Source organism: Seriola lalandi, unplaced genomic scaffold (assembly GCF_002814215.2).
Source record: "Seriola lalandi dorsalis isolate HSWRI2012SDOR001 ecotype SW California unplaced genomic scaffold, Sedor1 jcf7180002054933, whole genome shotgun sequence".
Classification (NCBI taxonomy): domain Eukaryota; kingdom Metazoa; phylum Chordata; class Actinopteri; order Carangiformes; family Carangidae; genus Seriola; species Seriola lalandi.
The window spans coordinates 4,059,947-4,086,677 of NW_019525485.1; the positions used below are offsets into that span (position 1 = coordinate 4,059,947).

Sequence of the window (26,731 nt, forward strand, 5' to 3'; positions counted from 1 at the left end):
AGCACTTCCTCTCTAGGAATGAAAATTCTTAATGAAAGACTCACTCATAAAGGTAGAAGGACCCTATGGGAGTTGTGTTTTTATGTCAAGTTCAGCACTTACCTCAAAATGCAAACATCTGCATCTAGTGGCTGTCTTCATAGCCCTAGTTATAGTAATTTAATCTGACCTAGCACTACATTTGAACTCCATCAGGTCCCCAGTTGTCCTTATTTGCCAAAATGTCATTACAATTTAAAAATGTCATTCTACATTTATTTTACAGTAAAAAATAAAAATACAAATAAAATACAGAGTTAAACCAGCTATCATTACTTGCACACCTTGGAAAAGAAACATGTAAGCAAAGTGTCTTCCAACATCACAGACTTAAAGATGATGGGCTTCATCAGAGCCCAGTCTCTCCATGTCTGTAATGTCACTCAGATTTCAAGTCACAGTTGCATGGCCGGGGGGGAGGTGTCATGTTGAATCCAGGTCTATAAGTTAACAGCCTTTTTCCATTCTTATTCTGTTCTTTAAGCTGTTCAGTGTGACACTGAACGTGGTTTGTCCATTGAATTTCTGTCCCAGCACTCACAGCATGCACAACCTGCTATTTTCAAGTGTTGATACAACCACATCCCAGAGCTTCAGTTTATCCACCTGTACAAGTCTTTTTATTGTGACTCTGGATGGTCAACCACTGGGACACAGAAACAAGATGTGAAGTTCAAATTAATTATCTTCAGGTCTTTTTCTTTTTTTTTTACCTAAGCACTCTAGGGTCTTTTCCTATCAGGAGCATTTTGGCTCCTTTTTGGATGGATGCGTTCCACATGGCAGTGTTGAAGATCTGGTATTCTGCAGTCTATAGTGTTCTCTGCACTCACTTCAGTTCATTTCAGGGAGACATTGCCAAACTATTCAAAACAAATACATCAAGCAAAAAGCAATAATGTGTCCACAGACTAACAGTTCTAACAACTTACATTCAATAAAGGAATAGTTTGGCAGTGCTCATTCAGGAGAAACGTTCATTCAAGTCCCGGCAGGATGTTTCAGTTTCAGTGTTGCTGGTCGGTTACTTCTCTGCAGCAAATGCTACAGATTTGTTCTGCAGATATCTTGTGATATAATGTAAACAAATACAGTAACAACAACAATCAAGTGTGACATTATTTGAAGGCTGGACAGTAATTTCATACAAAGCAAAAGACCCATTACAAAAATCAACATCTAACAATTTTAATGCACAGTTGTAGTAACCAATGCACAAAATATGAAAACAAAACAGTCGTTTGAACGTGGTTAGGCAGGTGAAACAGACAGTTAAAAAGCTGCTCTAAAACACTGTAAAGCACAAAAAAAAAACATGAAATCATTTTAGGTGTTTTATGTTTCGCATACATGGTTCATTACACACCTCCATAGGCTAGAATGTCCAGTAGTCTATGGCACAGCTTTTGCAGAACATCCAAAACATGTAACGCATAACTGAGAAATTCACAATTTTGCTGTTTTTTCTTTATTTCCTCTCCTGTCTAAAAAGGTTATGTGTATAATGAAATGGGAAAGAGAGGGATGGAAAGTTAGGGGCTGGAAGAAGTGAAGGCTTAGAAGCCTTCACTTGCATGTCTTTTACTCATGAAGCCCATTTCTTTCAGGACACACACACCTCAGGCTGTGCTGTGCTGAGCTTACTACTAACAGCTGCAGCAACTTCGGCCGCTGGTGCCGACCCACTGTCGGACTTTTCTGGGGCCGAAGCCGTGCCGGCCATGGTCCTTCTGAAGAGACGCATGCTCATCTGCAGCAGCTCGTTGTCTACTACGGGTGTAGTGGGGTACTGCTTTGTTAGGCCCTGAGGAAGAAAATAACATTTAAGAGATTTAAACATGTTTCTCCAAACAACTAAGTTTGTGAGAATACAGTTAAGATCAACACAGAAAAAGGTCAATATTAAATTCATACAAGTCAGTGACTGGATGGCATCTACCTTGTCATTTTTTAACAGTTGCCGGCGGATGGCAAAGTCCCTGCGGGCACACAGGGCCTTGCAGCAGGGCCCAAGGTTGCTCAGTAAACCTGCCCTCTCCACCCGCCTGTTCAGGGCTGCCATGTTCAGGGCCCCAAGGTCATGCTCGAACAGCTTGTCAGCATCTGGCAAGATGGAAGTGAAAGTGAGTTTTAGATAGATGGATTAAAAAATACAATCATGTTACAAATTTAAAATAAATTCAACATAAGGAAAGCAAAAGGGATAAAAAAAATCAATGTTAAAATAAAAGTTATCAAAAGACCATGATGTTCAAAGTGAAGTGCAAATGACTGTGATAAAAATAAGAGTTTATGGGTCCATGATGTCAGAGCTCTCACCTTTCGGGTCGTCCAGCTCAGACTTGCACACCTCTTTGACTTGCTCCAGGAGCGCAGGCCCAGCAAGTCGCTTGGAGATGCCAGCCCTGAGAAGCACAGCCCCTGGGGTGAACCGTAGCAATGCTGCCCCTGCTGCCCGCGGCTCCTGCTTCTGTTTGGGCATCAGGCTGGACCAGTCCACATCGATCACATCCAGAGGACCTGTCGGGATGTAGCATTGGGGGTTTGATTTTAAAAAAGGTACATCTGACCTGTTTTCATGTTTAAAGCAATATTTCCCAGTTAAAGCAAACAGTTTATTTGGAATGGAATTAATCAATCCTGCAAGCAGCAGCTAATGGTATTTTACCAGTAAAATATGGATAGGAGGAATGTATTTCCTGGTACCTGTAATTTTTTCATCATCCTGCTGATCCTCCTTTTTCTGGCTATCAGCCAAAATTTCATCCAGCTCGTCATCACTGATTGGTTCGTACTCCTCTCCAACAGATGCGACTGACTGGCCATCGTCTTCTTTACCATCATCATCTCCTGAGAACACAGTGCACACAGACTCCTTTATATCCACCTTGAAAAAAATGGGAGAAAGTGGCATAAAAGTGCATGTACACTTGAAGCTTCTTACCGTCGATGCTGTCCGCCTTCTCCAGCTCCCGGTCTCGTTGATCTCCCATGAGATGGTGACTGTTGCTCGCTTTCTCAGGCTCTGGAGGGCTGAAGGCTTCTCTTGGCAGCAGAGGCTCATAGTCACTCCTGTCCTGCCTCATCATGTCCCCTCGCAGGTCTCCTCTCATTTCTCCCCTCAGGTCCCCTCGTCCTGGAGCCCTGGGGTCCCCGTGGGGCGGTAGGTCCATCATCATCATCCTCTCCCTCTCTCGATCGACGCCTCTTTCACCTCTACTGTCTCTCTCCCGCTCCCTATCCCTTTCCCGCTCCCGTTCGTGCTGCTGTATGAGTCCTTCAGGGAGTAAGCGTTCCCTGTCCCTGATATCCCGCTCCCTCAGGAGAGGTTCACGGCCAGGACGCATTAGCAGGGGCTCTCGTCCCCTGCTGGGCCAGTCCCTCGGTTCGGGCTCCCAGTCTCTTTGTTGTTGGAGGGGCTGTTGTAGGAGCAGGGGCGGCTGCTGCTGTTGCTGCTGCTGAGGCCGGAGATCCTTTCGGTCTCGTTCCCGTTCAAATGGCTCCCTGTCTCTCTCCCGCTCTCGACTGTCATAGGAACCGGCGCGGGACCTGGACCTGGTCTGCCTCTCAGAGTCAGGAGAGCTGCGTCTGGAGCTGTGGCTGCGAGAATCCTGCCGGTCTGTAAGACAACAGAGACAGGTATAAGTAAGGGCAGGATCAGAGATTTCATTGTGTAATATACTGTTCCTTAATGCAGTTATAATTCCATGATGTGTGTATTTACCTGATGAGGTGCTGCGGCTGGGCTCTCCTCTCCTCAACTGGTCAATTCGAGACTTCCTCTCGGCCCCAGGAGGGTCATTTACAACCGGCCTCTCTCTCTCTCGCTCTCTCTCCCTTTCCCGCTCTCGTTCTCTTTCTCTCTCTCGATCCCGGTCGCGAGAGTTGGTGCCCTGCAGCCTTCCCCGGCGGGATCGTGCACCCTGGAGGTCGTCTCGGTGGGCCGACTCGTTGGAGGGTGATCGCAGGCGTCTGGATGATGTGCGGCTCTGGTTGCTCCCCATGCTGCTGCTGCGCGTCTGCTCTGGAGGGGGCTTGCGCAGCAGGGGCTGGGACATGAGGGGCTGTGGAGTCAGAGTCTGCAGCAACATGGGAGGATCCTGAGGGAGTAGAGGGGCAATGGGTGGGGGGTTGCACCTCTCCCTGTCCCTGCCCATCCTGGGACCGCCACCTCTCCTTAGAGGCTCAGCAGGAGCCAAGGGAGGATGTGTTTCAAGTGGTCCTCCTCCTCGGTCTGTAACCTCCTCATCTGACCAGTCACTGAAGTTGTCCATTTTGGACAGGGGAGACGGCTCTGTGTTGCCTCCAGTGCCGCGGTGATCAGGCCTCATCGAGGGTGGTGGGGTCCGGGGACCTCTCTTCCTCTTACTATGGGGCTGGTGGGCTGAAGTATCCTCCTCAGACACATCAGATTCTCCTCCTCGTGACCGTTTCCTCTTTCGGTCAAGCGCCTTTTTCTTGGCTACTTTCCTGGGAGAGTGCAAGGGTGGAGGTCCATCTGCAGAAACACTGGCTGGGGGCTCGAGGTTGAAGCGGTCCCCTACAGCAGCCAGGCTGTTAACACCGCTTATCTCCTCATCTTTGCGAACTTTCTTTAGCCCCTTCCTCTGCGCCTTTGTCTTCTTTTTGCCCTCCTCGTGGGACAAGGAGCTGGCGGTGTCACGATCGTCACTGCCAGTGGCGAGGGCTGAAGGAGGAGGAGGAGGAGGAGGCGGCGGCGGCGGCGGCGTGGATTCTCGCTGGTCTCTGCCTCTGCTGCGGGAGTCAGACGGAGCGTCTGAAAGGTGGTCAGCTCGTCTGTCGCCTCCTCTGCTGCGTTCCACACGAGGCTCGAGCTCCTCGTGGCGGCTGCGTGTCTCCCTTTTGTCCACGGCTCCTCTGCGCTCCTCATCCTTCCAGTGACCCAGCTTGTCATCAGGTGGAGCAGCTCTCGGTGGTGAACGCAACAAGGGTTCCTGGGGCCGCACCACCTGGCTCAGCAGTCGATGCTTATCGCCACCTGTACGTGCACATGGAAGAGTCACATCAGTTCAGTTGAGGTGTGTGCCGTTACCATGAGGACAAATGTCATATAAAGGAGCGCTTTAGTAGCAATGTCCTTTAAAGGTTAATTTAAATCAAATGAAGACAAAAGTAATTCTTGAAACTCAACCAAGGTGCATTTTTCATTATAGCCAGAGGAAAAGTGCAAGTTTAATTGCCAAATGACTTTGGTCTGTTCACACTGACATCATTTAACTGGGACAGCCAGCAAATACTTGAATGTGTGAAACGAAAAGACATGACATGTAGACAAAACATATTAACAAGCGATACCAAAGAAAAATCCAACTTCAAAATAGTTAACAGTGCATTCCAGGGTGCGCATTATACGAGAGGTGCATTCCCCATTAAACAGGAGTGTGTCCTTTTCAAAAAGATTTCCCCTACTGTCAGATGGAGGCGGACACACTGGGCTGGGGAGGAGGGGCTGTGGGTGGAGCTTGGCCTGCCCTCGGCCAATCGGGCGCTCACTTTTGTCCTCCGCGCTGTTGTAGCCGTCGCTGTCTGCCGGGCTGTGGTCGCGTCGCTTTGGTGAGGAGCGGGGGCTCGGGCTGCTCTCCACCCTGGGCCTCTTGCGACTACAGGGAGAGACGAGGAGAATTACTGCTGTAGCTAAATAAATATGATGAAAGTGATGCATGAAATTTTATTTTTGGGAGTGCCTTATACTTATAAATTATGTATGAAAACAGTTGGCAGAAATGTAAAGCATGTAACAGGTGCCTGTCCCATAGTTCCCATGTAAGATATTAAGGAATACCTACAAATAATGCATAAAGCTGATACATGCCTTGTCTTGCGATCGTCCCGGGTTTCTCGAACAGACCGGTCTTCCCTGGTCTCATCTCTCCTTTCCCGCCTCTCCTCCCTTCCTCTCTCCCTCTCCTCCCATTCCCGCTGCCTCTCCCGCTCCCGCTGCTCCCTCTCCCGTTCTCGCTCCTTCCTCTCCCTCTCTCTCTCCCGCTCCTCGCGTTCCCTTTCTCTCTCGCGCTCCCGCTCCCTCTCTCGTTCCCGCTCCCGCTCTCTCTCCCTGGCCCGCTCCCTCTCCGCGGCCTCCCTTTCCTTCTCTCGCTCCTTCTCTCTCTCCCTCTCCCTCTCCCGCTCCCTCTCCCGCTCTCTGTCCTTCTCTTTCTCTCTCTCCCGCTCCCTGTCCCGCTCCCTGTCTCGCTCTCGTTCACGGTCGCGGTTCCGGTCGTCCCGTCTCTCCTCCAGTCTATCTGTCCTGCGGTCCTCCCTCCTTTCCTCCCTCTCAGGCTCCTCTGATCGCCCCTGGTGCCTGTTTGGGGAAGCTGCTCTTGGATCTGGAAAAACAGAAAGTTAAAATAAAACATAGTCAAACAATTTTAAAATAACAACCACCCAAAACTCTCCACGTGGTTTTTGATCAGCTGGATGAACATCCTTTTTGGTCCACACCTCTCTCTCGGTTGTCTCTGCGATCCCGCTCTCCGTGCCCTCCTCTCCTGTCGTAAGAGGAGTCCCGGGCCTGCTCTCCTCTTCTGTCACCCTCATAGCGATCTCGGTCTGAACCCCTCTCAGAGCTTCTTTCAGTAGCGCTGCGATCTGCACTCCTCTCCACACTCCGCTCGCGCACCGCACTGCTCCGAGACTCCCAGCTATCATGGGTGCTTTCCAGTTGGGAACCGCGGGAGTTTCTGTTTGAGCCTGACAGATGATAAAAGGGAGAGTATTATAGAGGAAAAAAAATGTCAAACAAACAAACAAACAAACACACACACACACACACACACAGGAAAAAATAGAGGCACAGTTAGTGTTTGTCTTCAAGTTCTTGCCTTTATCAGATGTTTCATTAGCACGCCCTCTCCCTCGTCCGTTCCTCTCAGCTCTGTCTGTCCTGTTCTCTGTCCTTCCCTCTGCTCTCCCTCCCTCTTCACGACCATGACCTCTCCCGTAACTCCTGTCGTCCTGAGACATTTCCTCCTTCCTGTGGGTGTCGGTCCTCTCCCTCTCTCGCTCCTTCTCTCGCTCCCTGTCCTTCTCCCTTTCCTTCTCCCGGTCCCTCTCTCGTTCCCGTTCGCGGTCCCGACGCTCCAGGGACTCTCGACTGGACCGGGTGTCTGTCCTGCTCTCTCTGGAGTCCTTTACGTCCCTGTTGTCTCTGTGGTCGCGAGAGTCTCTGGTAGTTTCCCTTCCTCGATCCCGGCGCTCGCGAGCCTCTCTCGTCTCTCTGTCGTCGCGAGCGTCTCGTGATGACACCTGTTCAGAGTCATAGTCCCGGTCGTCACGGACACTGTCTTTCTCTCGCTTGCTGCGGCTATCTGTTTGAAAAAAGGACACATAGCTTAACAAGTGAAGAATGGATTATTTTCATTTCAACACATCTTACAAGGCATAGGGGACACAGTATTGATTCCAGAGGAGCATTTTCAAGTGGAAGCAATAAAGAACTTATCGATTGCTACATTTGCCAATATTACCCAACCAATGTGCAAAATTAGTCATATTCTAAATCTACAGTAGTAGATGTTGTTGGGCAATAATGTGGTGGGAAATGTAGCGATTCAATTTTTTTTTTACTGTTTCAACTGACGTTACTAAATAAAAAGCATGTAGTCCCGGGCCTGCTCCTCTCTTCTGTCCCCCTCATTGCTCCATGTGGTAAAAAGTACAACAAAAGGAACAAGACAAATACAATAGAAGGACATAAAGATACCATCTCTGCGCTCATGTCTGCGCTCCTGGGCCGGCGGACTCCTCTCTCTGTCACCACGGCTCCTCTCTCGGCCTCTGGAGTGGTGCCGGCTGGGGCTCGACCTGTCAGATCGGCGGTGGGGCGAGGAGGCGTCGTGGGAGGCCGGAGGTGACCGGGAGCGTCTGGAACTCTGAGGCGAGGAGGCTCCCGCTGCATTGCTCCGATGGTAGGCGGGAGAGGACGAGCGACGTCGACGGGGAGGAGAGGGAGAGTGCCGCTGGGCGGAGGAGCCGGAGTGGGAGGAAGGGGAGTGGTGGCGTGGAGGAGTGGGACTGCGCTGGTGGCGTGGAGGAGAGGGAGACCTACAGTGACAAAACATGGTTAGTTCCTTGCAGGCACTTTGTCCAGTATTTACCGATTCAACTATACTGAAAATGATCATGTGCTAACCTGCGAGGAGAGGAGGCCAGTACAGAGGGTTTATGGGACGAAGCTTTAGGAGAGGTGGATTTCTTCCGGGCTGAGGGTGAAGCGCCTCTGGAGGGAGACGAAACACTACCAGAACGCTCCTCTGATGTCACTGACCGCTTGGCTTTGTGGGAACTGTCTGATCGGTCCCTGTAAACGACAAGTTTATATTCAGAAGAATGAGGATTACAAGTTGAAGATGATGACAGAGGATGAGTGGGAGAGAATTTGCTTGCAGTCCACAGTGTTACCTGCGTTTCTCCTTCTTCTCTTTGTGTTTCTCTGTATCTCGTCCCCGGTCTTTCCCTTCCTTCTGCTTTTCCTCAGACTTCTCCTTGTTTTTGTGCTTGCCTTTGTGTTTCTTCCCCATCACAGGAATGTCCAGAGGGACGGGGGGAGGAGGACTGGGTGTGCGGGGCCCTTTCTTTTTACTATGGCTCCCTTTTGAAGATCTGGTTGGAAGAAGATGGAAAAGGTTCAAATTGTAATAATCAAATAGAAAAAAATGGCAAAATGATCACATGGCAAATAACCTATCCTGGTATCTAACTAACCTAACCTTCACAAAAAAGGCCACCAATGGAATCCTACCTGGCAGGTTCTGAAACAGGGGAGGAAATGGATGTTTTCTTCTCTTTCTTTCCAGAGCCTAGCCCTTTGGTTCCACTTTTGTGTTTCGGGGAGCCACTGGACTTCCTGGATGAGGGTGAATCTTTAGAGCTTAACTGCTCCGGGGAGGCCTGAAGGACAGACATGACAAATCAGGTGGCGATTCAAATCAGAGTCCTTCGTACAGACTACTACGTCACTGAGTGCCGTGAGTTGCCCTGGAGGAAATCAAAACAAAAGTAGTAACTAGTCTGTATAGCCAAATGTTACTTACCTTCGGCAAGGAGGTGGTTCTTGTTTTAGTGGGGGTCTCATCTTTCTTGATGACAATCTCCTCCCTCTTTTCCAGGTTCTCCTGCTCCAGTTTCATCAGCTCACGTTGAATCTTCTGGCGCTTCATTTCTAGGGATAACTCGTAGTCGTAGTCACCGATATCCAAATCTGAAAGTCAAACCAAAAAACACAGACTTTTATCTTCAGGCTGTCAAATCAAAGCTCATATAAATATTTTTCAGTTCACACTAAATCATAAAATAAACTGAAGAGCCTAAACATTATACAACTGTATTATACTGTACCTTCACGATTGGTTTCCCACTCTGTGGGTTCTTCTTCACTGGCTGGGGTGCGCTCCTTTGTGATCTTTATGTCCTCCTTCTCCCTGTGTCGGCCTCTGGAGGAGTCTCTCTGCTGTAGATGGACACACACAGTCATGTTAGAATGACACCTGCTTCTTCTTATATTATATGGACTAAATGTGCCATATTTCCAAGCTCATCACAGTGTAAAAATAAGCCTCAGATTAAGAGTCGGCAGTAGCACCAGAGCCGTTTCTTCATTTTAAAATCAGCCCTAGTTTACAGATTCACCGACAGATTATAACTTAGAGACAAACGGAGCAGAGAACTCACTCTTGCTGTGGGGGATGCGGGCTCGTCAAGGTCTCGCTTCAGGTTTTCTGGGTCAACATCCTGTCTTTTATTCTTCATCCTCTCCCGCAGATCACCTGTGGGCCTCTCGGTTGACCTGCTCAATTAAGACACACACACACACACACACACACACACACACACACACACACACAAAAAAAAAACATACATATGTTGTTGAGCTACTGTATAGATCATTCATTTGATTTGACATGGACATAAGTCAAAAAACATGCTGATAGAAAATAAAGGGAATGGTGTATCAAGGCCATCTTACCGACTAAAGCTAAATCCTTTGCCTCGTGGCTGAGTTCCATGTGTGTAGCGACAAGTGTTGCCGTAACTGCAATTACCGGTCTTCAACCAATTTCTACAGTGACTCTGGAAGGGACACACAAATAAGTCTGATGAGATAAAGCAACATCCACAAACTGAACTGAAACAGCATCACAGTAGGGACATTAGGAAGACAAGGGGTTCAACATAAAACACAGAACAATCATTATTATACCATTAAATAGGTTCTCCTACTTCCCTAAATAGGAGACTGAATCACTGAACAGGGGCACAGGTTTGTGGCCGACCCTGATCTTTGACCTCCCAAAATTGGAATGGGTGTGAAGGGGCACACTAAGCTATATCATATGCATTGGGAAACTAATAGACATCACTGTTGGCATCCATGTAAGTGTTTAGCAGTGTAGGCAATACATACATCAGCAGCATTACTCCCAGTGCTGGGACCAAGTCTTTCAAACACACTGGGTCTGCGGGAGGGGGCGGCGGGGTTGCTGGTGCTGCTGGTCGTGGTGCTGCTGCTGCTGTCAGATATGGTTTTTGAATTCTCCACTGTTACTTTCCGCCTGATCTTGGACATTCTGCAGGACTGGAAACATGACAGACCATGTTAAATGATGTGTCTCTGATAAGTCGTCTGCATCAATACAACTATACACAACACACTGAGACTTATGTAGGAATGTTAATGAAGTACTTTTAAAAAAGTTAATGGGCCAATGGCATTAAAAACAACATGTCTAAAACTACACACCACCGAACTCTCTATGCTGTGTGACTATGTTTGACTTTCAGCCCGGACTTCATTCATTCAAAGTACAGGGCTACAGCTTTTAGCACCCTACAATGCAACTAAGAAGCTAATTTTCATTTATCAACTTTCCTGTAAGACTGTAATTCATAGACTGGGCTGCTTGCAGTTTTAGTTTTCCTACTGGTAGCTGCACATCCTAAACATAAACACATGCAAATGGCTTGGTCTGTTGTTGTGTGTGCAGCTGCTCTGCGCTAACTTCTAGCGAGCGAGTCTTGCATGCTAGCTTAAGATTAGCTAAAGTTCTTAGCCAACTACACGACTTCAATACTATTGTTTAAATGTCTTACAGTCATACATATGTAATATTTAGGCGGTTAAAGACTAAGGATAAGTATTTTGCATGCCTCGTGCTGGAAAAAACAAGCGAATGGATGCTAATGCTAAAGTTAGTTAACCAAAGAGCTAATGACTTCATGTTTTATCTTAGCGTGGGGCCTTGAAGCTTCAGCAGCGTGTCTAACGGACAATGTGAAGAAAAGCAATCTCAGTCTCACCCAGGATATTAAGTCGGTGTCGCATCTACTTAAGTCCAGTTAGAGGATTCAGCACTTGTAGAATTAACAAGGCTTATTCTTTAAAATCAAAGGCAGAAACTGCCCTGAGTGCCTTCATATTGGCGGAAGGTGCGCATCATATGTCCTGTTCTTCTTCTGCGGTTTGTGTTTGTACTCCCCTGGTGTTGCATTACCGCCGACTGCCGAATATCTTCTCTGCGCTTTTACTTATTGATTTATTTTTTCCATAGCTTATTTTCTCTCGTTTCTTCCAAAACTTTGAAAAGCTCTTGGACTAATATGACTATATATGACAATACTCTTATTGGTAACTACTAAGTACAACAGTGATTTGTATTCAGTATAGCTCAGCTGACAGTTTGACCGTTTGTTTCCTCGCTAGGCTTTATTTTGAAAGTTTTCATCGGAAGCGAAAACAAATGTTTGTCTTCACTTAGACTGGAAATTCTTATTAACACAAATCTTATTAACAAAACTATTACTAACCCTGATGCCGTTCATGTTATTTATAGCAATGACACTAATATTGATTATTACACATTGGTTTTAATAACTATTATGCAGTTAATACAATTTAGATTTACTTGTGCATTACGTATAGTAGTTGCTCTACCTACCAATGACATTGATATTAACTGGTTGCACATACTCATTATAATAACAATTATTCTGACAATTGATTATTTTTGGGAAGCTTCATAAGAAATCCACTCTACAAGGTAGATATCATAGACATGGACAGATCTAATTGAGTGCCGCTGCTTCCTGGAAACCCCTACAAAATAAAATTATGCAATTACACAATGTTTCTGTCCAGCTTATGTTTGTACATGGACGTTAAAAAACATTCACACAGCAATTTTTATGTTTATATTTATTCTTATTTTTTACCTTTTACCTAAGTATGGCACATCAATACGAAATAGACTAAGCATGTAATAGTAAACAGAAGAAAGATACTGGCAATTTATCCATAATTTCAATCAGTTTATTCTTTTTTTGTTTTACAGTTTTTATATCCACAATTTCTTCTTGATGAATAAAATGCAGCCAATTCTCTGCTCCATTTATATGCATATGTTCATGGTATATGCAAACACTCTTGCAAAGAATCTCATAATATATATATTAGAGGAATGCTACAAAAATATCTCCTTATAGCAAAAAAACACCATGAATAACAGTCAGAATATTCCTAACACTGTGTACTGTGATTGTAGCTCTTACAGGCTCGCTGATCTTTACAGGATAGGGCCTATACTACAAAAACTGTATAGGCTTCATTCACAAAAATGGCTCAAAATCTTGAACCCTCAACCTTTTACTGCAGGTGTGACTGCTTAGGCAGTTCGAGGAGAACGTGTTGGAGCTTGCGTTTTCTCTATAACCTTGAGAGCAATGGTCTTCACAGCAAGCAGAGCTTCATTGCAGGCCCTGGAAATTAAAGATGGCGGCAGGAGGAACCCATAACGCCCGCGGTCCTGGAGCTCAAATGTGAAGGCGTATTTGATGCCAAGGTTATATGCCCAGTCATCAGAACCACCGGGAGCCAGGTCTGGAGAAAAGACAATGGCAATCATGTACTTTGAGAGTAATTGGACCACCCAAGCTTGGAAAATAAGCCCCACTTACATATTGTCTTTGCTCCAGCACCATATTTATAGGTGTTCCTATAATATCTTCGGATTCTCTGGGCAGCTTCTTGGACCATCTCAAGCTTGTAAGAACCAGAAAAGCACATTTACTCAAACCATTGCCTTATTTGACATGACACACTTCAGTACCCCACAGATATCATGCAGCATAAAGTCCACAAATACTCTGCAACTGGTTACTGAAATACCCAGCATTTCCACAAAATAGCTCTGAACTTCAGGATCCCACAACTGAACCACAGTCCATGAAACATGTAAGATATAACTATAAAACACTCCCACGTGTCCCAAAACTCATATTACTGATGGATAAATTGATCATTTGATTGATCAGTCCAGACCACTCACCAGGTCATTGTGGTTCTCTGCTTCATCCAAAGAGCAGGAGTATGGGAAGAGCAGCATCTGAGAGTAGGAGTGGATGGTGAGGTAGAGCTGAACCGAGTTCTTGTTCCTACGTAGGAAGTCGGCCACGGCCTGTGACTCTGGCTCCGACTCGGGGAACGCACCACAGTAGATCTCAGAGCAGGGCTCACAAGAGGCTCCCTCCGCTGGGAAGAACATTAACACATTACTACCAATATATGATCAAACAATAAACCCAGCAATGAGCTGAGTTCAATGTGTTCAGGTGTGTGGGAACATTTCTATATTTAAAAGACTCTGTGGTAGTTAGTAATTTTAGTTAGTAAAATGCCAAACAGAGGAAACCTCTTCAAAAATACTGGCCACATAATGAAATAGAATAAGATAATAAAGATGGAAGAACCTGAAGATATGATTTTGGGTCGTGGTGGCTCCAGATTTGTTGTGATTGTCAGCTGACTTTTGATAAAAGTGAAGAATCTTAAATTTCTGAGTTGAATGCCTTATGTTGGGGGATTACTTAAATGTGAGAGGAAGACTTACTGCACCAGTTGGCATCAAAGTTTCTGTTGAGGTCGACTCCAATGCAAGTGCTGCTCCTGCTGCCGGAGCGGTTCTTCCTCCACATCCTGTTCTGGAAAAAAAAAAAGCATGACTCCAATTGAAATAGCTTCTTTTGTAACTGCTCCAGCACTTGACAATATATCACATCCGTTTCATGTGTTCTTACTGTTGTCCACGTGAACTTGTACCCATCAGGGTTCATAACAGGCAGGACGTAGACATCCATGTTGTCCAGTATGTTAGTAATATCTTGGTTTTGCTTGTAAAATGACAAAGACTGTGAGAGAAGGTGATTTTAGTGAAACGGATCTGATGGAAAATGAACACGAAGTTATATGAAAATCCCAAACTACCATAGACCCTAGACCAAATGTACTCACGTATTGTACAAACCATAAGCAGAAAGCAGGAGAAATCCACTCCCTGGCGTGGATCCCACAGTCAATCCATATTGCTTTCTTATTTGGTCTGTTATTTAGAGACAACTGAGGAAGAGAGAGAGGTCAAACATTCAATCTGAGACTTAATTTAAAGTGCTAGTGTAAAAACAATCATCTTTATCATCAATACAGTTTGTTCTGTACCTTTAGAACATACAGTGGTCGCTTTTCATATGAGGAGCCAATGAGAATGGCTTTGACCGTGCCGGGGTTGTCCTGTGTGGTCCTGTTTATCCAATAATAGATCTACAATGGAGGCAGCATGTGTGTATGTAAACTGTAATGTACATCTACACATTTCAGTGCAATGCAATCCAGTAGTCTTGTAGTAAACCCTGTTTGAGAAGCTTAAAATGTTCAATTTGTTGACAGGTAAAGATGAAAAACATACATCCTCCAGACTGTGATATCGCTCGTAGAAAGTTGAGCTGCTCCGTGGGTCTGTGGAGTCGTTTTTCGTCTGCATCTCAATCAACTCATTGGCGTTGTCCAGCAAAACCCTGTAATAATCACAGAAGCCAATAACAAGACCTGTGAACAGTTTGCACAGCTGCGATGACACATGTAATCCTCGGTGAGTGAGTGTTTTCAGTCACATACTCATGAGTCATGCTGTGTTTCTGTAGCACATCCTGGACGGTCTCTGAGCTATTTGCAGGAACAAACAGGTGGACTTGTGTCTCTTCCGTGATGTAATGATGTGAAACAGGCTGCCATAAGGCTGTCTGTGAGGAAAACATGCAGCATAATGATTTAAAGGAGGGAATAAAATCAGAGGAAAACAATCACTGGTTAAAAAAGTGAATTTTTTATTTTTTTACTTCATATTGAGTGGACACATTCTTCAAGATGTCCACCTGCTCCTGGGTTTTTGGGGTGATTGATAGAACTTGGTCTCTGTGCAAACTGTCTCTTATACACATCTTGTGGGCCAATCAATAAACAAATATGTCACAATGTTTTCACCTAACAGAAATTTGAGGTGTATAATTATCCCCGATTATAGTTAAAATTGTGTCAGTAATAACAAATGAATTGACCTATAGAGTTTACATGCGTGTCGAGCCACCAGAACATATGTGGCATAAGGGTATGTGTTTACATAAGTGTGTCATAACCCATTTTCTTTGTGGAAAACAGTTCAGAGATAGTAAATACTATCCAAAAGAATAAATAAATCACAGTCAACTTACCGTGTTTCTGTGCAGTATCCTTTGTCCAGATTCATTAAAATAAACAAAATCAAAAGAGCCGTCATGATGTCAGGAACTATACTGGAAATGACAAAGGTTTGTTCAAAACCTTGGGGGTAGGGAGACGATATTGATTGCCACAGTGTTTATTTAGAAGTTAAACTTTACTTTTTTTGAAAGACGAGGGCATAGATCAGCCAACATGGCCAAGAGGGAGCAGGTTAGTACATATTATACATTACATATTATTATATACACTTATGCTATTTGTATAACTTACAAATGTCTGAATAAATGTAGCCTAACTTCAATTGGACTCCTCATCAATAAAAGCTGGAGAGGGCGCTGCAGTTAGACCTCCTCGCCGCTGGGTGGCGCCAGACAAGTATAAATAACGGCAGGAAAACACCGAGGAGGAAAGAGACAAGTTGAAAGGTGATGTGTTGTTAGATTTCTTTGGTCAAGATGTCGGGCCACGATCAACTGGTCCACTGTTTGTGTGAATTAACAAGGTAATTATTTTTATTTATTTTAACTAACAAAGTATTTAAACGAATGGAAAAAGTCTTAATTGTTAATGTTGAAAGCGTAGATAGCTTGTTTCATTTTACTGTATGTTGGCTGCTGCTCTGGTGGTAGCTTAGCAACAATACCGGTAAATTATTGACAATATTTCATGTTATTTAGCTACCTTGGTTTCAGTCTTTAGGTAAATAAAATAGGTTTTCTTGTTTGTTATAATAACATGACTATGAAAACCAAACTCTTAGCATTTAGCTAAAGCTTCATTGTCTTGCGTTATACACATCTGTGTCACTACAGTATCCTTATAACACCACTACAGCTTGGTTACACTAAAGCATTTGCTGTAATGTTTGTAATAATTTACCATAAAGAGTATTTCTAAATAGAAGCTTTAATCTGACTCTGGATCAGCCTTCTGCAAAGTCTCAGAGAATCCAAACCAGTCCACATCTTTGAAAAGCATCCATTTGTTTTCTTAGGCTTTCTCTTAATTTACAATCTTTTATTTTCTTCATCCTGTAAGGAACTTTAAACCTCTGTTTTCAAAAGTGCAATATAAATAAAGTTTGTTTGCTGATTTACTGTTACCCAGAACTCATTGTGTTGTGTTTCTGTGTTTCAGGTTAATGTGGAAGTTGCTCCTGCCCCTGGTCTTCCTGTGTGTGCTGCTGATCACTGTCCTTGTCCTGCTGGTGCTGGCGGTGCGTTTTTGGCTGCAGAGCAACAGGAATGCGAGGCGGGCGAGAGACGGCCGTCCCACGGTGGCCTTCTTTCACCCCTACTGTAATGCCGGTGGTGGGGGAGAGAGGGTGCTCTGGTGTGCCATTAGGGCACTGCAGAACAGGTGATTTTGTTTTTTAGCTTAAAGTTTGGTGTGCTTACTAATCATTGATTTACTGAAACATTTGAAGATTCAGTAAATCGATGTTTGTAGTTAAATCTGTGTCTCTGTAATAAAAGATAGACGTTTCCTTTTTGACACCATTATAAGCAGCTAAATGGAAAGAGTGAACTAGCTGGAAAAGAAACAAAATCAGAACTGAGTGGAGAGTGAGAGTACAGACATTAAAATACCTTGTGTTTATGTGAAATCTTGCTTTAACATAAACCACATCTGCACAGGTATGCAGACATCAACTTTGTGGTGTACACAGGGGACCTGGGTGTGACGGGCCAGCAGATTCTGGAGGGAGCGCGACGTCGCTTCAACATCGTGCTCCCCCGGCCGGTTCACTTTGTGTTCCTGAGGCACCGGCTGCTTGTGGAGCCCGGCCTGTTTCCTCACTTCACCCTACTTGGACAGAGTGTGGGCTCCATTTTTCTGGGATGGGAGGCGCTGACGGAGTTTGTCCCAGACCTTTATATCGACTCCATGGGCTACGCCTTCACTCTGCCCTTGTTCCGTTACTTTGGAGGCTGTAGCGTGGGGAGCTATGTTCACTATCCCACCATCAGCACTGACATGCTCTCTGTAGTGAGAGAGAGGAACCCCAGGTAATCAGTTTGTCTTTCCGAAACAAACATCTCATAATGGTTGCTCAAACAGGCTTATTTTAATACTGTTATGTGCTATTTTGTTTTATTTTTAAAGTCAGATTAATTCATACAGTCATATCATAAGCATTTCTCCAAATACTACACTATATTGCATTTTCTTTTATGCATATAATGAAATGGCCAGTAAAAAAGGGCCTGTATTGTCCTCTACTGGTGACCAGAAGTAACTGCAGCCCCTCCTGCACAGGCCGTTCCTTCTCCCTTTGAATTACATGACTGGTAAAGTTATAAACTGTTAATGTTTCAGGTTCAACAACCCAGACTACATCTCCAACAATCTGTTCCTGAGTGCCTTCAAGGTGGTCTACTACTGCCTGTTCGCCCTGCTCTACGGCATGGCCGGCTCCTGCAGCGACCTCATCATGGTCAACTCCTCCTGGACCCTCGATCACATCCTGTCACTGTGGCGCGCTCCCAACCGCACCAGTGTGGTCTACCCGCCCTGCGACGTCAGCGCCTTCCTGGATATCCCGCTGGAAGACGACGGGGACAGGAAGTGCCACTCCATCGTTTCCATCGGGCAGTTCAGGCCTGAGAAGGACCACCGGCTGCAGATCAGAGCTTTCAAGAAGGTTTTGGACAAGAGGAGGACGGGTGCCGGCGGCAGGGAGGCGCTGAAGCTGGTTCTGGTTGGTGGATGCAGGAACCAGGAGGATGAGGATAGGGTGCTCATGTTGAGGGGGCTGTGCCAGGAGCTTGGTGTAGCTGACAAGGTGGAGTTTAAACTGAACGTACCCTTTGAGGAGCTGAAGAGAGAGATGGGGGAAGCCACCATCGGACTGCACACCATGTGGAACGAACACTTTGGAATAGGTAATTTATCTAACAGAGATTATGTTTAGACTTTCTTAGTAAAATTTCATTTTTAGATGGGAAAAAAAAGTGCATCTTCATTCTTGTATTTCCCCTCTAGGTGTTGTGGAGTGTATGGCAGCAGGGAAGGTCATTCTGGCTCACAAGTCCGGCGGCCCCAAGCTGGACATCGTGGTTCCTTTCGAGGGGGGCCAGACAGGCTTCCTGGCTGATGACGAAGACAGTTACGCAGAGGAGATACAGAGGATCCTGGCTCTGCCCTCCGCCAGCCGGCTGCAGCTCAGACGCAACGCCCGTCAGTCGGTGGCTCGCTTCTCAGATCAGGAGTTTGAGGCCTGCTTCCTCGCTGCCATGGAGCCTCTGATGGGAACTCTGGAACGATGAGAAGACGGCTCGTATCTTTATGTGTTTGTGTGTAGTTTACTTTGATGCACATTTCCACTGTAGGACCGCTGACAAAATCAGAATTGATGAAGAGATGAAACATATGCTCACACAGAGAGCTGCTTGAAGTGGCCCACACATGCTGAGACTGTGAACACGTTTGTTGGCTCACCAATCAAAGCAGAGAGTATCAGGGTTTGTCCTAAAAGCAGAAAGGAGGCAGCATGCATCAGATTCAGAAAAACTAAAAGCTCACAACTCCCAAAAATAGATTGTTACCACAAACAAGTCTATGTAAGGCCATGTATCAAAAAAAAATATTTTTAAGATGACTACAAATCATCCAGCTTTGGTATACTCGGAAATTGTTTTGTGTATACTTGATTATCCTGTGACATGTGTTATAGCTCTTGGTGTATTTTTTACGGAAGTAATTCCTTTGTCAGTAGTTCTTTTTGTTAAAGAGATTATAAAAAGAGTATATTATTTAATATGGTGATTAAATGGTGTTATGAAAAATATAATCGAATTAAAAATTGTTTACAAGAGCTATAAATCTCTACATTCCCAAAATGTGAACTATTTTTGATATTGATGATGAATGTAATAAACATATAATGGGAGTAGATGGTTGCTGTATTCATGTAACCGTTGGAATCTATCACTGTGCTTGTAAATAAACTGCGATCTGACTCAGAGGGATGAAAAGATACACCCAAGAACGTTTTGTATTCTGCCCCGTTTGATTTGGCAAATGATTAAAATGGGCCTGATGTTGAAACGAGCTGTGACAAGAGAGAGGTCAGTGATCCGTCCGAAGGAAGGAGAACCCAAAAAAAGAGATCAGCTGAACTGGGACAAAGAACAAAACAGCTTCATGGTGGAAAAACATTTCTCTCATTTTTATTGCTTCATGTACGACTGGTTGTTTTAGAGGTGATATTAAGATTTCACTCGGTAATATTTGTGCTGTTTGAAACTGACCAATAACTTTCTGCTTGTGTATTTTTATTTTATTTTTTAAATAATGCTGAGAGCTGCAACTGCTACTGCCCTGGTTCACCAACAGAATAGAGGCATTAAAATCTGACTGCATATATTCATAACAACACCAAACTGTCTAAATTTAGCTGTAAATTACAGATCATTTACTCCACCCACATAATCAGTAACTCCTCTGTAACTATTTAAGCCTGTTAAAAAGAAACGGAATGGTTATTTGATATACAGTATTAGCCTTAAGCCTTTTATTGACAATTGGGTTGCAGTAATGGAGGCCCCATGTGACCTCAGTCGTATAGAAGTGTCCTTTTCTTTTTGTTGGTGAATCATTTTCTGTATTGATTTACAGCTGTGCTCCCTGTACGCATATTAAACTAATTTAAATACTATTTTTTAATGGCCTATAGTGCTTTAAAAAGCCGCTGACTGAACTGAGTTGAACCAATCAATAAAAGTCACATATTAAAGCCCCTGTAAACCTCAGTACCATTAAATGTTCAGGACTACATAAACAACAGTCAAAGATTTTTAGGTTCTGTTCTATTTATTTAGTGGGGGGGGGGTTGGGTTGAAATCTGCGTCAGCGTGACTGTGGGTGAAGTTTGAACGGATGTGCTGAGCAGTAAACAAAAACAAACCGCCGACTTGCATCAGATTCTGATTCAGATGTCCTGATCTATGCATGGGAGTATGTGACATCATCATCATCATCATCATCATCTGTCATCAAGTCCCCAAACTCAAACTGAAAATGGTGGGTTCCTGTAAGAGCCCAAGAATCTGAGAAGAAAGAAGAAAGTTTGTCAAGTGGAGGATCTGAATGGGAATCTGATTGCTTATCATAGTCATTTAATTTGGCTCGTTGCCCTGGGATCAATAGTGCTGAGCAAAGGTTAAGTAAGAGATATTACGTGAAGGAAGCCGAACAGACAACATTGGAGGGGTTATGGAGGGCGAGAGGCGGCGCGTGGAGGTTTGAGGACAAACGTTGAGCTATTTAGAGGGAAGGTAGATGAAGCGTCGTGATACTTTGGTGCTAGTCAGGATGAAGTCGTACATCTGTCTCTTGGCCCTGCTGCAGCTTCTGGGATGCTCAGGTGAGTGGCTTTCTGTGCTCATCATTTGAAAAGTTGATATAGTAACTACAGTCAGTTTGTCACATCCACGTTCCCGCAGGTGCCCCGCTGCCAAACTCAGAGCTGGAGTCCATGGCAACCAGAGGTCTCGAAGCAGCTCTGGCTGAGGTCAACTCTGTGTATGCCATCAACAACCTTTACAGGGTGACCCGAGGCTCCGTCACAAGGGTGAGTCAGCACACACTATTCTTTAATCTTTAATTCTTCCAGGTTGGAATCCATGTGCTGGATGGTGGTTTGACTTGGTAGCATCAGGTATTTCACATTTGTGGGATTCTGACAAATATCACATGTATGACAGGTTATTCCCGTGGGCCTGAACACCGTTGACCTGATGATGGCGTTTGGCATTAAAGAGACCGAGTGTGGGAAGGCCTCTGGGAGCGACCCGCAGACGTGTGCCTTCAGACCCGGCTTCTTTGTGGTGAGATGTTTAATGTCATCTGGGGTCAAAAGACCTAATTAAAATATTACTATTGTTTATTTGAGTCTGGTGCCATGTGGTTGCATTTTCAATAGAAGAGCAAAAAGCTTAGAAAGTAGTGCCCTCACCCAAAGTGACATTAATAACCCCTGAAATTTATGGACTAAAATACTGGTTCCCCACCTCAGGCTCCAGATCCTGATCCTGCCTTTTTTTTCTGAATTACTTAATCGTTTTCCCTTTTCAGGCCTCTAGAAATTAAATAAAGAAATAGAAATTCCTCACAACCAGTCGACACATGGAACCAGACGCAATTAGACCTTTTGTTTTAAGGGTTTAACAGAAAAGGCTGCAAACCACTGGACTGAAACATATAAAAACATGTGTGTAGCCCTTTAATGCTCTGCACCAACCTACAGATGATCAGTTAAAGGCTGGTATGTAGTGTTGCATGTGAAACCTTTCACCGTGAAGGCCTGGTGTCTAGGTTGGACTGATTGTTTGCATTGGCATGAACGCACAAGGACAGAATTTGCTTATCAAGTCTGTTCTGCCCTGATGCCCTGGGACGGTGACACGCGATCAGTCTGAAGCTAAAAGCAGCCACAACAAAACGCTTAAATGAGATATTTGCTTTGCACAGAACACCCTCTCCTGCTCCAGCCGGGTGAGGATTTCTGCGACCTCGACCCAGGTGGTGTCGGCCAGATGCGGCCGTGACGGCAGCTCCAGCTCAGAGTCCAGCGAAGAGGTGGGCTAAGGAGGGAGGGGGGGAGGATCCTGGTGGAAAATAAAACTTCTATTTTCCCAAAGCACATTTTTCCATTTTTGATAAGCTTCATAAAACAAATAAGAAAAGCTGAGATTTCCAATCAGTCTGAGCAACAATATAATGGATGTCCTGATTCCACAGATGTTCTCAAGAGGGAGACAACACTTCATTATCCCATTGACAAACAGAGGTAAGTATTAACTAGTATTTTTTAAACTCGTGATGGTTACCGACATGTAAACATCTAAACTAGGACTTGAAAAATAAAGATTATGATACTGGTTTTCAAATATTCATGGAGCTGACCTTCAGTATCTCTCTGTACATTCACCAGTGTGATGTTCAGCGCACGTAACTGACCAGAGCACGGGTATGTTTTCAACAGTCCCGGCTCCTTCCGCACCTTCTCCGCCTCCGCCTGCCCAGTCTGGTCGCTCCCTCCACAGCAGCCAGACGGCGGACGTGAAGCCCAGGGGAGACGCTTTCAGCAACTTCCTGGTGTGAAGGCTCGGCTTGCTCTGGAAACATTTTGGTGCGGATCAGAAAACAAACTTGAATTATTAAAAATGATATTTGCATATTATGGTTTGTGTCCTATTTTTTTCCCCCCCGATATGTATTTGGTCAGTGATCGGTGAACCATATAAGAAAAACATATCTTTATATTTCAATAAATCAGAAAATTTAACCTTTTCTATTTGATTATAAAAGGCTGTTCCTCTATGCTACAAATGATAAAGTGTAGAGCAGAATAAAACCACTAGAGGGTGTGTGAGATCCACTGATCAAACAATGACTGTTCCCATTTCAACCTCTCTGCACCTGAACTGTGATGATGACGGTGCTGAGGTAAATTCCCAGTATAAACGGAACAAATGACGACTCTTGAGACACGTTGACGTCTGGTTTCAACATTTATATTGTGATTTGCAGTTTATATGCAAGAGGACACGTTTACTCCATCTGTAACCATTTTTCTTCATTTCAGTTCTATTTAATTTTTGGCCCCATATGTTCACATCAGCACACCAATAACTTACATACTGTACTGTAGCAAACAATCTTGTTACGGATGATGATACTCAGTTATAGGAAATGGTACAACTGCCTTCATGTGGCAATCACACGGCTGTGGCTGGAGGAATCCACCATGGATATAATCACTCCTCTGAGCTCCTTCTCCACAGCAAGCGTTTCCCACACTAAAGCCAATTGAAAACCAGTTTAAAACGGTGTGAAATATTCATGATATGATCATCCCGGCACACGAGGAACATGTTGAGATTTGAGCTCCTTGAAGCGCTAGCACCCTAAAAATGAAGGCATTGCAGCCATAGGAATTAAAACCCTTCATGATCCGCTCTCTAGATACAAAAACCAAGAGATAACCTCAGTCCCCGTGCACTGAGGGCTGAAGCAGTAATGGCACCATGAAGAAACAAGATACGACAGACACACAAAGTTGAAAGCAACATTCAGTCTAATGCCACTCAGATGATTTCTGTTATTGACTACATGATTTAATGCGCTGTACATTAACCAGACGAATGTGTCTTTTTCAACGGGATGAGCACACTTCACCGGGCCGAAATCCAATCCGTACTTCTTACTACTTCCCGGATCGTGACACCGTGTGATTTAAGAAGGCGACGGCGGCGGGGGGAACCAACGGTAACGGGGGTTAGCAGCTGCAACTGTACAGATACAAACTGAAGGATAAAAAGGTCCAAAAAATCTAAATAAAATAAAATAAAATCAAGCCAACGCACAGGGAACTCACACAGTCCACGAAGATACACCACCACAGGCCTCCCTCTCCGTTTACACAAGTCCATTATAAGTTTGCATTAAATTAAAAACAAAAAAAAAAGCATAGTTTTACTCCAGTTGCACAGTCCAGACTCTGCTGAGCCTTTTGGAAGAAATCTCCTCTCCGCTTTGACCTCTGTGCAAGACTTTGGGAATAAGGCTTCCTTCTGATTTGCATTTGCCAAGTGGTGAAACAGTCTAGAAATGTTTGAGACAACACATTTTTTTTTTTTTTTTTAAGTTTTAGCTGTAGTCGTTGTACTACTGAATCATTACCTTCATGTGTGTGTGATTCATTGTGTCTTAAATACACGTTCCATATACATTCCATTGTGCCCTACTGTTTTGATCCTCTCTAGACTTTTAGTTGACCAGCTATTTAAAAGACAGACTTGTAAAAAAAATCCTTCCATTTATCAATCATTAAATAATTTCATATAAAAGCAAACCGCTCCACAAAGGTCTTTCCTAATGCTTAACTACTTCGCCGCCATGTAGTCACACATACATGCATGCACGCGATGCATGTATGCATATTCAGTCTCAGTGTCTCTCTCTCTCTCTTGCACATGCACACACGCTAGAACAGCTTCGTGTTTTACAGCTTGTTGTTACATGAGGTCCATGCAGTATCAAAGCAGAAAGATCCTGATGTGTTTTTGTTTCCATGGTTTTTTTTGTTGTTGTTGTTGTTGTTTTGTTGGGTTTTTTTTTTTCTTTTGTCTCCAGTACGTGGCACAAACTTATGGCAAAGAAGCAGATACATGGTTTGGCTCAGACCTGGATCCAGTAATATTTGCACAATTCTTATTAGTGTTTATTTGAATCTGCTTGGTGCACCAGGATGGGTGGGGTTTACCATACCGGGCGATACAATATGTTCCAGAGAGTTTAGAGAATCGCAGAAATGTTCTTTTCTACGACCTCAAACTTACCTGCTCCAGTCTTAATTGTCCCACTATTGTAAACCCCACTGACCCAGAATGCCAAGCGTGTTCAAAAAAAAGGAAAAAAATGCAATAATTAGCAAACACTAATTGACCACGGTCTGGTTTGGGTTTTCGTATATACACAGTCATCTATTTATTGTTGTGAAGAGGACAGAAGGAGTCCAGGAACTCGCTCCCAGTTCACGTCCATATATTCTTTCATTGTCTTTTTTCATCCATCTTCGTCGCGTCCTGATCTCCAAGTTCGACACTCTCAAGTAAGTTTGGTGGTGTCCCCCCGTTTGGGTGGTGCAGGTGGGGGTCCTCGTCGTAGTGTTGCATAGCCTGAGATGTTTCCGGACATGTAGCCACCGTTTCCTCCGTTGCTTTGCTTTCCTTGGTCCCCGAGCAGCTCGGGGGGCGGCGGAGGCAGCGCCATGTCGTCCATGGTCCCTGCGGGGTCCAGCTTCCCAGAGAGGCCGGCAGAGTTGAGAGAACCCTGGCGACCCACCGACTTTCGCTTCAGTGTCCGGTTGAGGTCCTCCAGGAAATTGGGCTGGCCCGAGCTGCCCTTCGGGGAGGTGGGTGGAGGCGGCGAGAGTGGAGGGGGCTCCGGGGTGGTGTTACTACGTCGCGCCAGTGTGGGTGGAGGGGTCTTTTTCAGTGAGCTCTTTCCCCATGTTGAGTTGCTGACGAGGGAGACGGGTGGCGGAGGAGGCGGAGCTTGGGGCTGGGGGTTGACCACGGCTACCCTCGGAGGTCCGCCGCTATGGCCATCACTGCCAGGAGGAGGAGGAGGAGGGGGAAAGAGCTCCGAGGCCGGGGGAGGAGGAGGGAAGTAGGCGCACTCAGGTGGTGGGGAAGGGAAGTCGCCGCTGGACTGCTTCGCCTGGCCCACTTTGGCCTGGAGTGCCAGGGGCAGGTTGGACAGGTTGAGCTTGCCTGGTTTTGGGGGAGCAGGGGGTCCAGCTGAGTGGTCCTTGGAGGGGGATCCAGTAGAGGAGGAGGCGGGACATGGTGAGGAAGGAGAGGTGTTGCCTTGCGGAGCAAACTTACTGAGTAAGTTCCTCCTGGATTCCTCATAGGAGGCTGAGGCGTTGTCCTTGATACTGGAGTTCCTCTGAGGGGTGGGAGGAGGTTTCTTGCCTCCAAAATTGAAGGAGCCAGAGGGGGACCTCCTCATGGGGGAGCCCAGGTTTCCAGGAGGGAGGGGAGGAGGGGGCGGAGTCGGGCCCGTAACAGGTGCTGGAGGAGGCGGCGGAGGAGGGGGTGGAGCGGGGAAGCCAGCGTTGCTGTCTGGAGGAGGAGGAGGGAACTCCGGAGACTGCGACTGCTGGCCCCCCCCTGGCTGCCATTTTGGTTTGGTCTTGACTGCAGGTGGGGAGAGGGGGGCTTTGGGGCTCTCTGTGTGATTGGCTATCTGGGATGAAGCTCCGGGAAACTGACTTGCCAGTTGTTTCACCAAAGACATGGTGGGAGGGGCTCCCGTGGAAATGGGCGGTGGTTTAGACAGGCTGTGTTGCTTGGGCAAAGTCGGAGGGGGGTGGCTGGGGGTGTGGCCCGCCTGGAGGCTGAACTGCTTCTTGAAGGGTGCAGGTGGAGGCGGGGGCGGTGGTGGTGGCGTTGGGCCCCCTAAGGCAGCAGGAGGTGGGGCAGGAGGGAACGGTGCAACAGGCGACACGGGCTTGGGGGCAGTATGAGGCACAAAGCCTGGGGTGAAGGTTTTGGGTGGCGCTGGTGGTGGCGCAGGCGGGGGTGGAAACTGGGCTGGCACTGGGAACTGCTGGGG

General features: G+C 45.6%; 5 protein-coding genes across 7 annotated transcripts in view; 2 read left to right on the forward strand and 3 right to left on the reverse strand.

Moving 5' to 3' along the window:
* Nucleotides 1-233: 233 nt before the first annotated feature.
* zc3h13 (zinc finger CCCH-type containing 13) lies at nt 234-11,511 on the reverse strand. Its single transcript, XM_023393287.2, has 20 exons — nt 11,353-11,511; nt 10,460-10,630; nt 10,022-10,125; nt 9,727-9,841; nt 9,394-9,505; nt 9,090-9,256; nt 8,798-8,946; nt 8,458-8,658; nt 8,189-8,356; nt 7,760-8,100; nt 6,879-7,364; nt 6,499-6,747; nt 5,873-6,383; nt 5,470-5,660; nt 3,764-5,038; nt 2,984-3,658; nt 2,746-2,889; nt 2,359-2,559; nt 1,979-2,142; nt 234-1,843 (listed from the first exon to the last, which is right to left on the reverse strand). Exons 2-20 carry the CDS (start codon nt 10,619-10,621, stop codon nt 1,643-1,645), a joined length of 5,616 nt encoding a protein of 1,871 aa, XP_023249055.1. The 5' UTR covers nt 10,622-10,630; nt 11,353-11,511; the 3' UTR covers nt 234-1,642.
* Nucleotides 11,512-12,347: 836 nt separating this feature from the next.
* On the reverse strand, nt 12,348-15,750 carry cpb2 (carboxypeptidase B2 (plasma)). Its single transcript, XM_023393290.2, has 11 exons — nt 15,592-15,750; nt 15,220-15,295; nt 14,999-15,123; nt 14,790-14,898; nt 14,543-14,644; nt 14,339-14,443; nt 14,125-14,235; nt 13,938-14,028; nt 13,377-13,579; nt 13,006-13,090; nt 12,348-12,928 (listed from the first exon to the last, which is right to left on the reverse strand). The coding sequence occupies exons 1-11, from the start codon at nt 15,654-15,656 to the stop codon at nt 12,714-12,716; spliced, it is 1,287 nt and encodes a 428-aa protein (XP_023249058.1). The 5' UTR covers nt 15,657-15,750; the 3' UTR covers nt 12,348-12,713.
* Nucleotides 15,735-20,261, forward strand: alg11 (ALG11 alpha-1,2-mannosyltransferase). 2 transcript variants are annotated; one of them, XM_087170167.1, is made up of 6 exons: nt 15,735-15,811; nt 15,925-16,026; nt 16,739-16,960; nt 17,239-17,610; nt 17,921-18,486; nt 18,587-20,261. In XM_087170167.1, exons 3-6 carry the CDS (start codon nt 16,743-16,745, stop codon nt 18,868-18,870), a joined length of 1,440 nt encoding a protein of 479 aa, XP_087026293.1. In that variant the 5' UTR covers nt 15,735-15,811; nt 15,925-16,026; nt 16,739-16,742; the 3' UTR covers nt 18,871-20,261. The 2 variants fall into 2 exon arrangements, with proteins under 2 accessions (XP_087026293.1, XP_023249142.1); XM_023393374.2 differs by having other exon boundaries at nt 15,748-15,811; nt 15,892-16,103.
* A 549-nt stretch (nt 20,262-20,810) lies between these two features.
* spp2 (secreted phosphoprotein 2) lies at nt 20,811-22,782 on the forward strand. 2 transcript variants are annotated; one of them, XM_023393375.2, is made up of 6 exons: nt 20,811-20,969; nt 21,049-21,176; nt 21,310-21,432; nt 22,076-22,183; nt 22,346-22,394; nt 22,590-22,782. In XM_023393375.2, the coding sequence occupies exons 1-6, from the start codon at nt 20,885-20,887 to the stop codon at nt 22,706-22,708; spliced, it is 612 nt and encodes a 203-aa protein (XP_023249143.1). In that variant the 5' UTR covers nt 20,811-20,884; the 3' UTR covers nt 22,709-22,782. The 2 variants fall into 2 exon arrangements, with proteins under 2 accessions (XP_023249143.1, XP_023249144.1); XM_023393376.2 differs by having other exon boundaries at nt 20,812-20,969; nt 22,539-22,782.
* A 323-nt stretch (nt 22,783-23,105) lies between these two features.
* Nucleotides 23,106-26,731, reverse strand: part of raph1b (Ras association (RalGDS/AF-6) and pleckstrin homology domains 1b) — a 38,899-nt gene continuing 35,273 nt past the window's right edge. Inside the window, exon 20 of the mRNA XM_087170171.1 lies at nt 23,106-26,725. Coding sequence (XP_087026297.1) covers nt 25,217-26,725 — 1,509 coding nt within the window. The 3' untranslated portion in view covers nt 23,106-25,216. The remainder of the gene's footprint in view (nt 26,726-26,731) is intronic.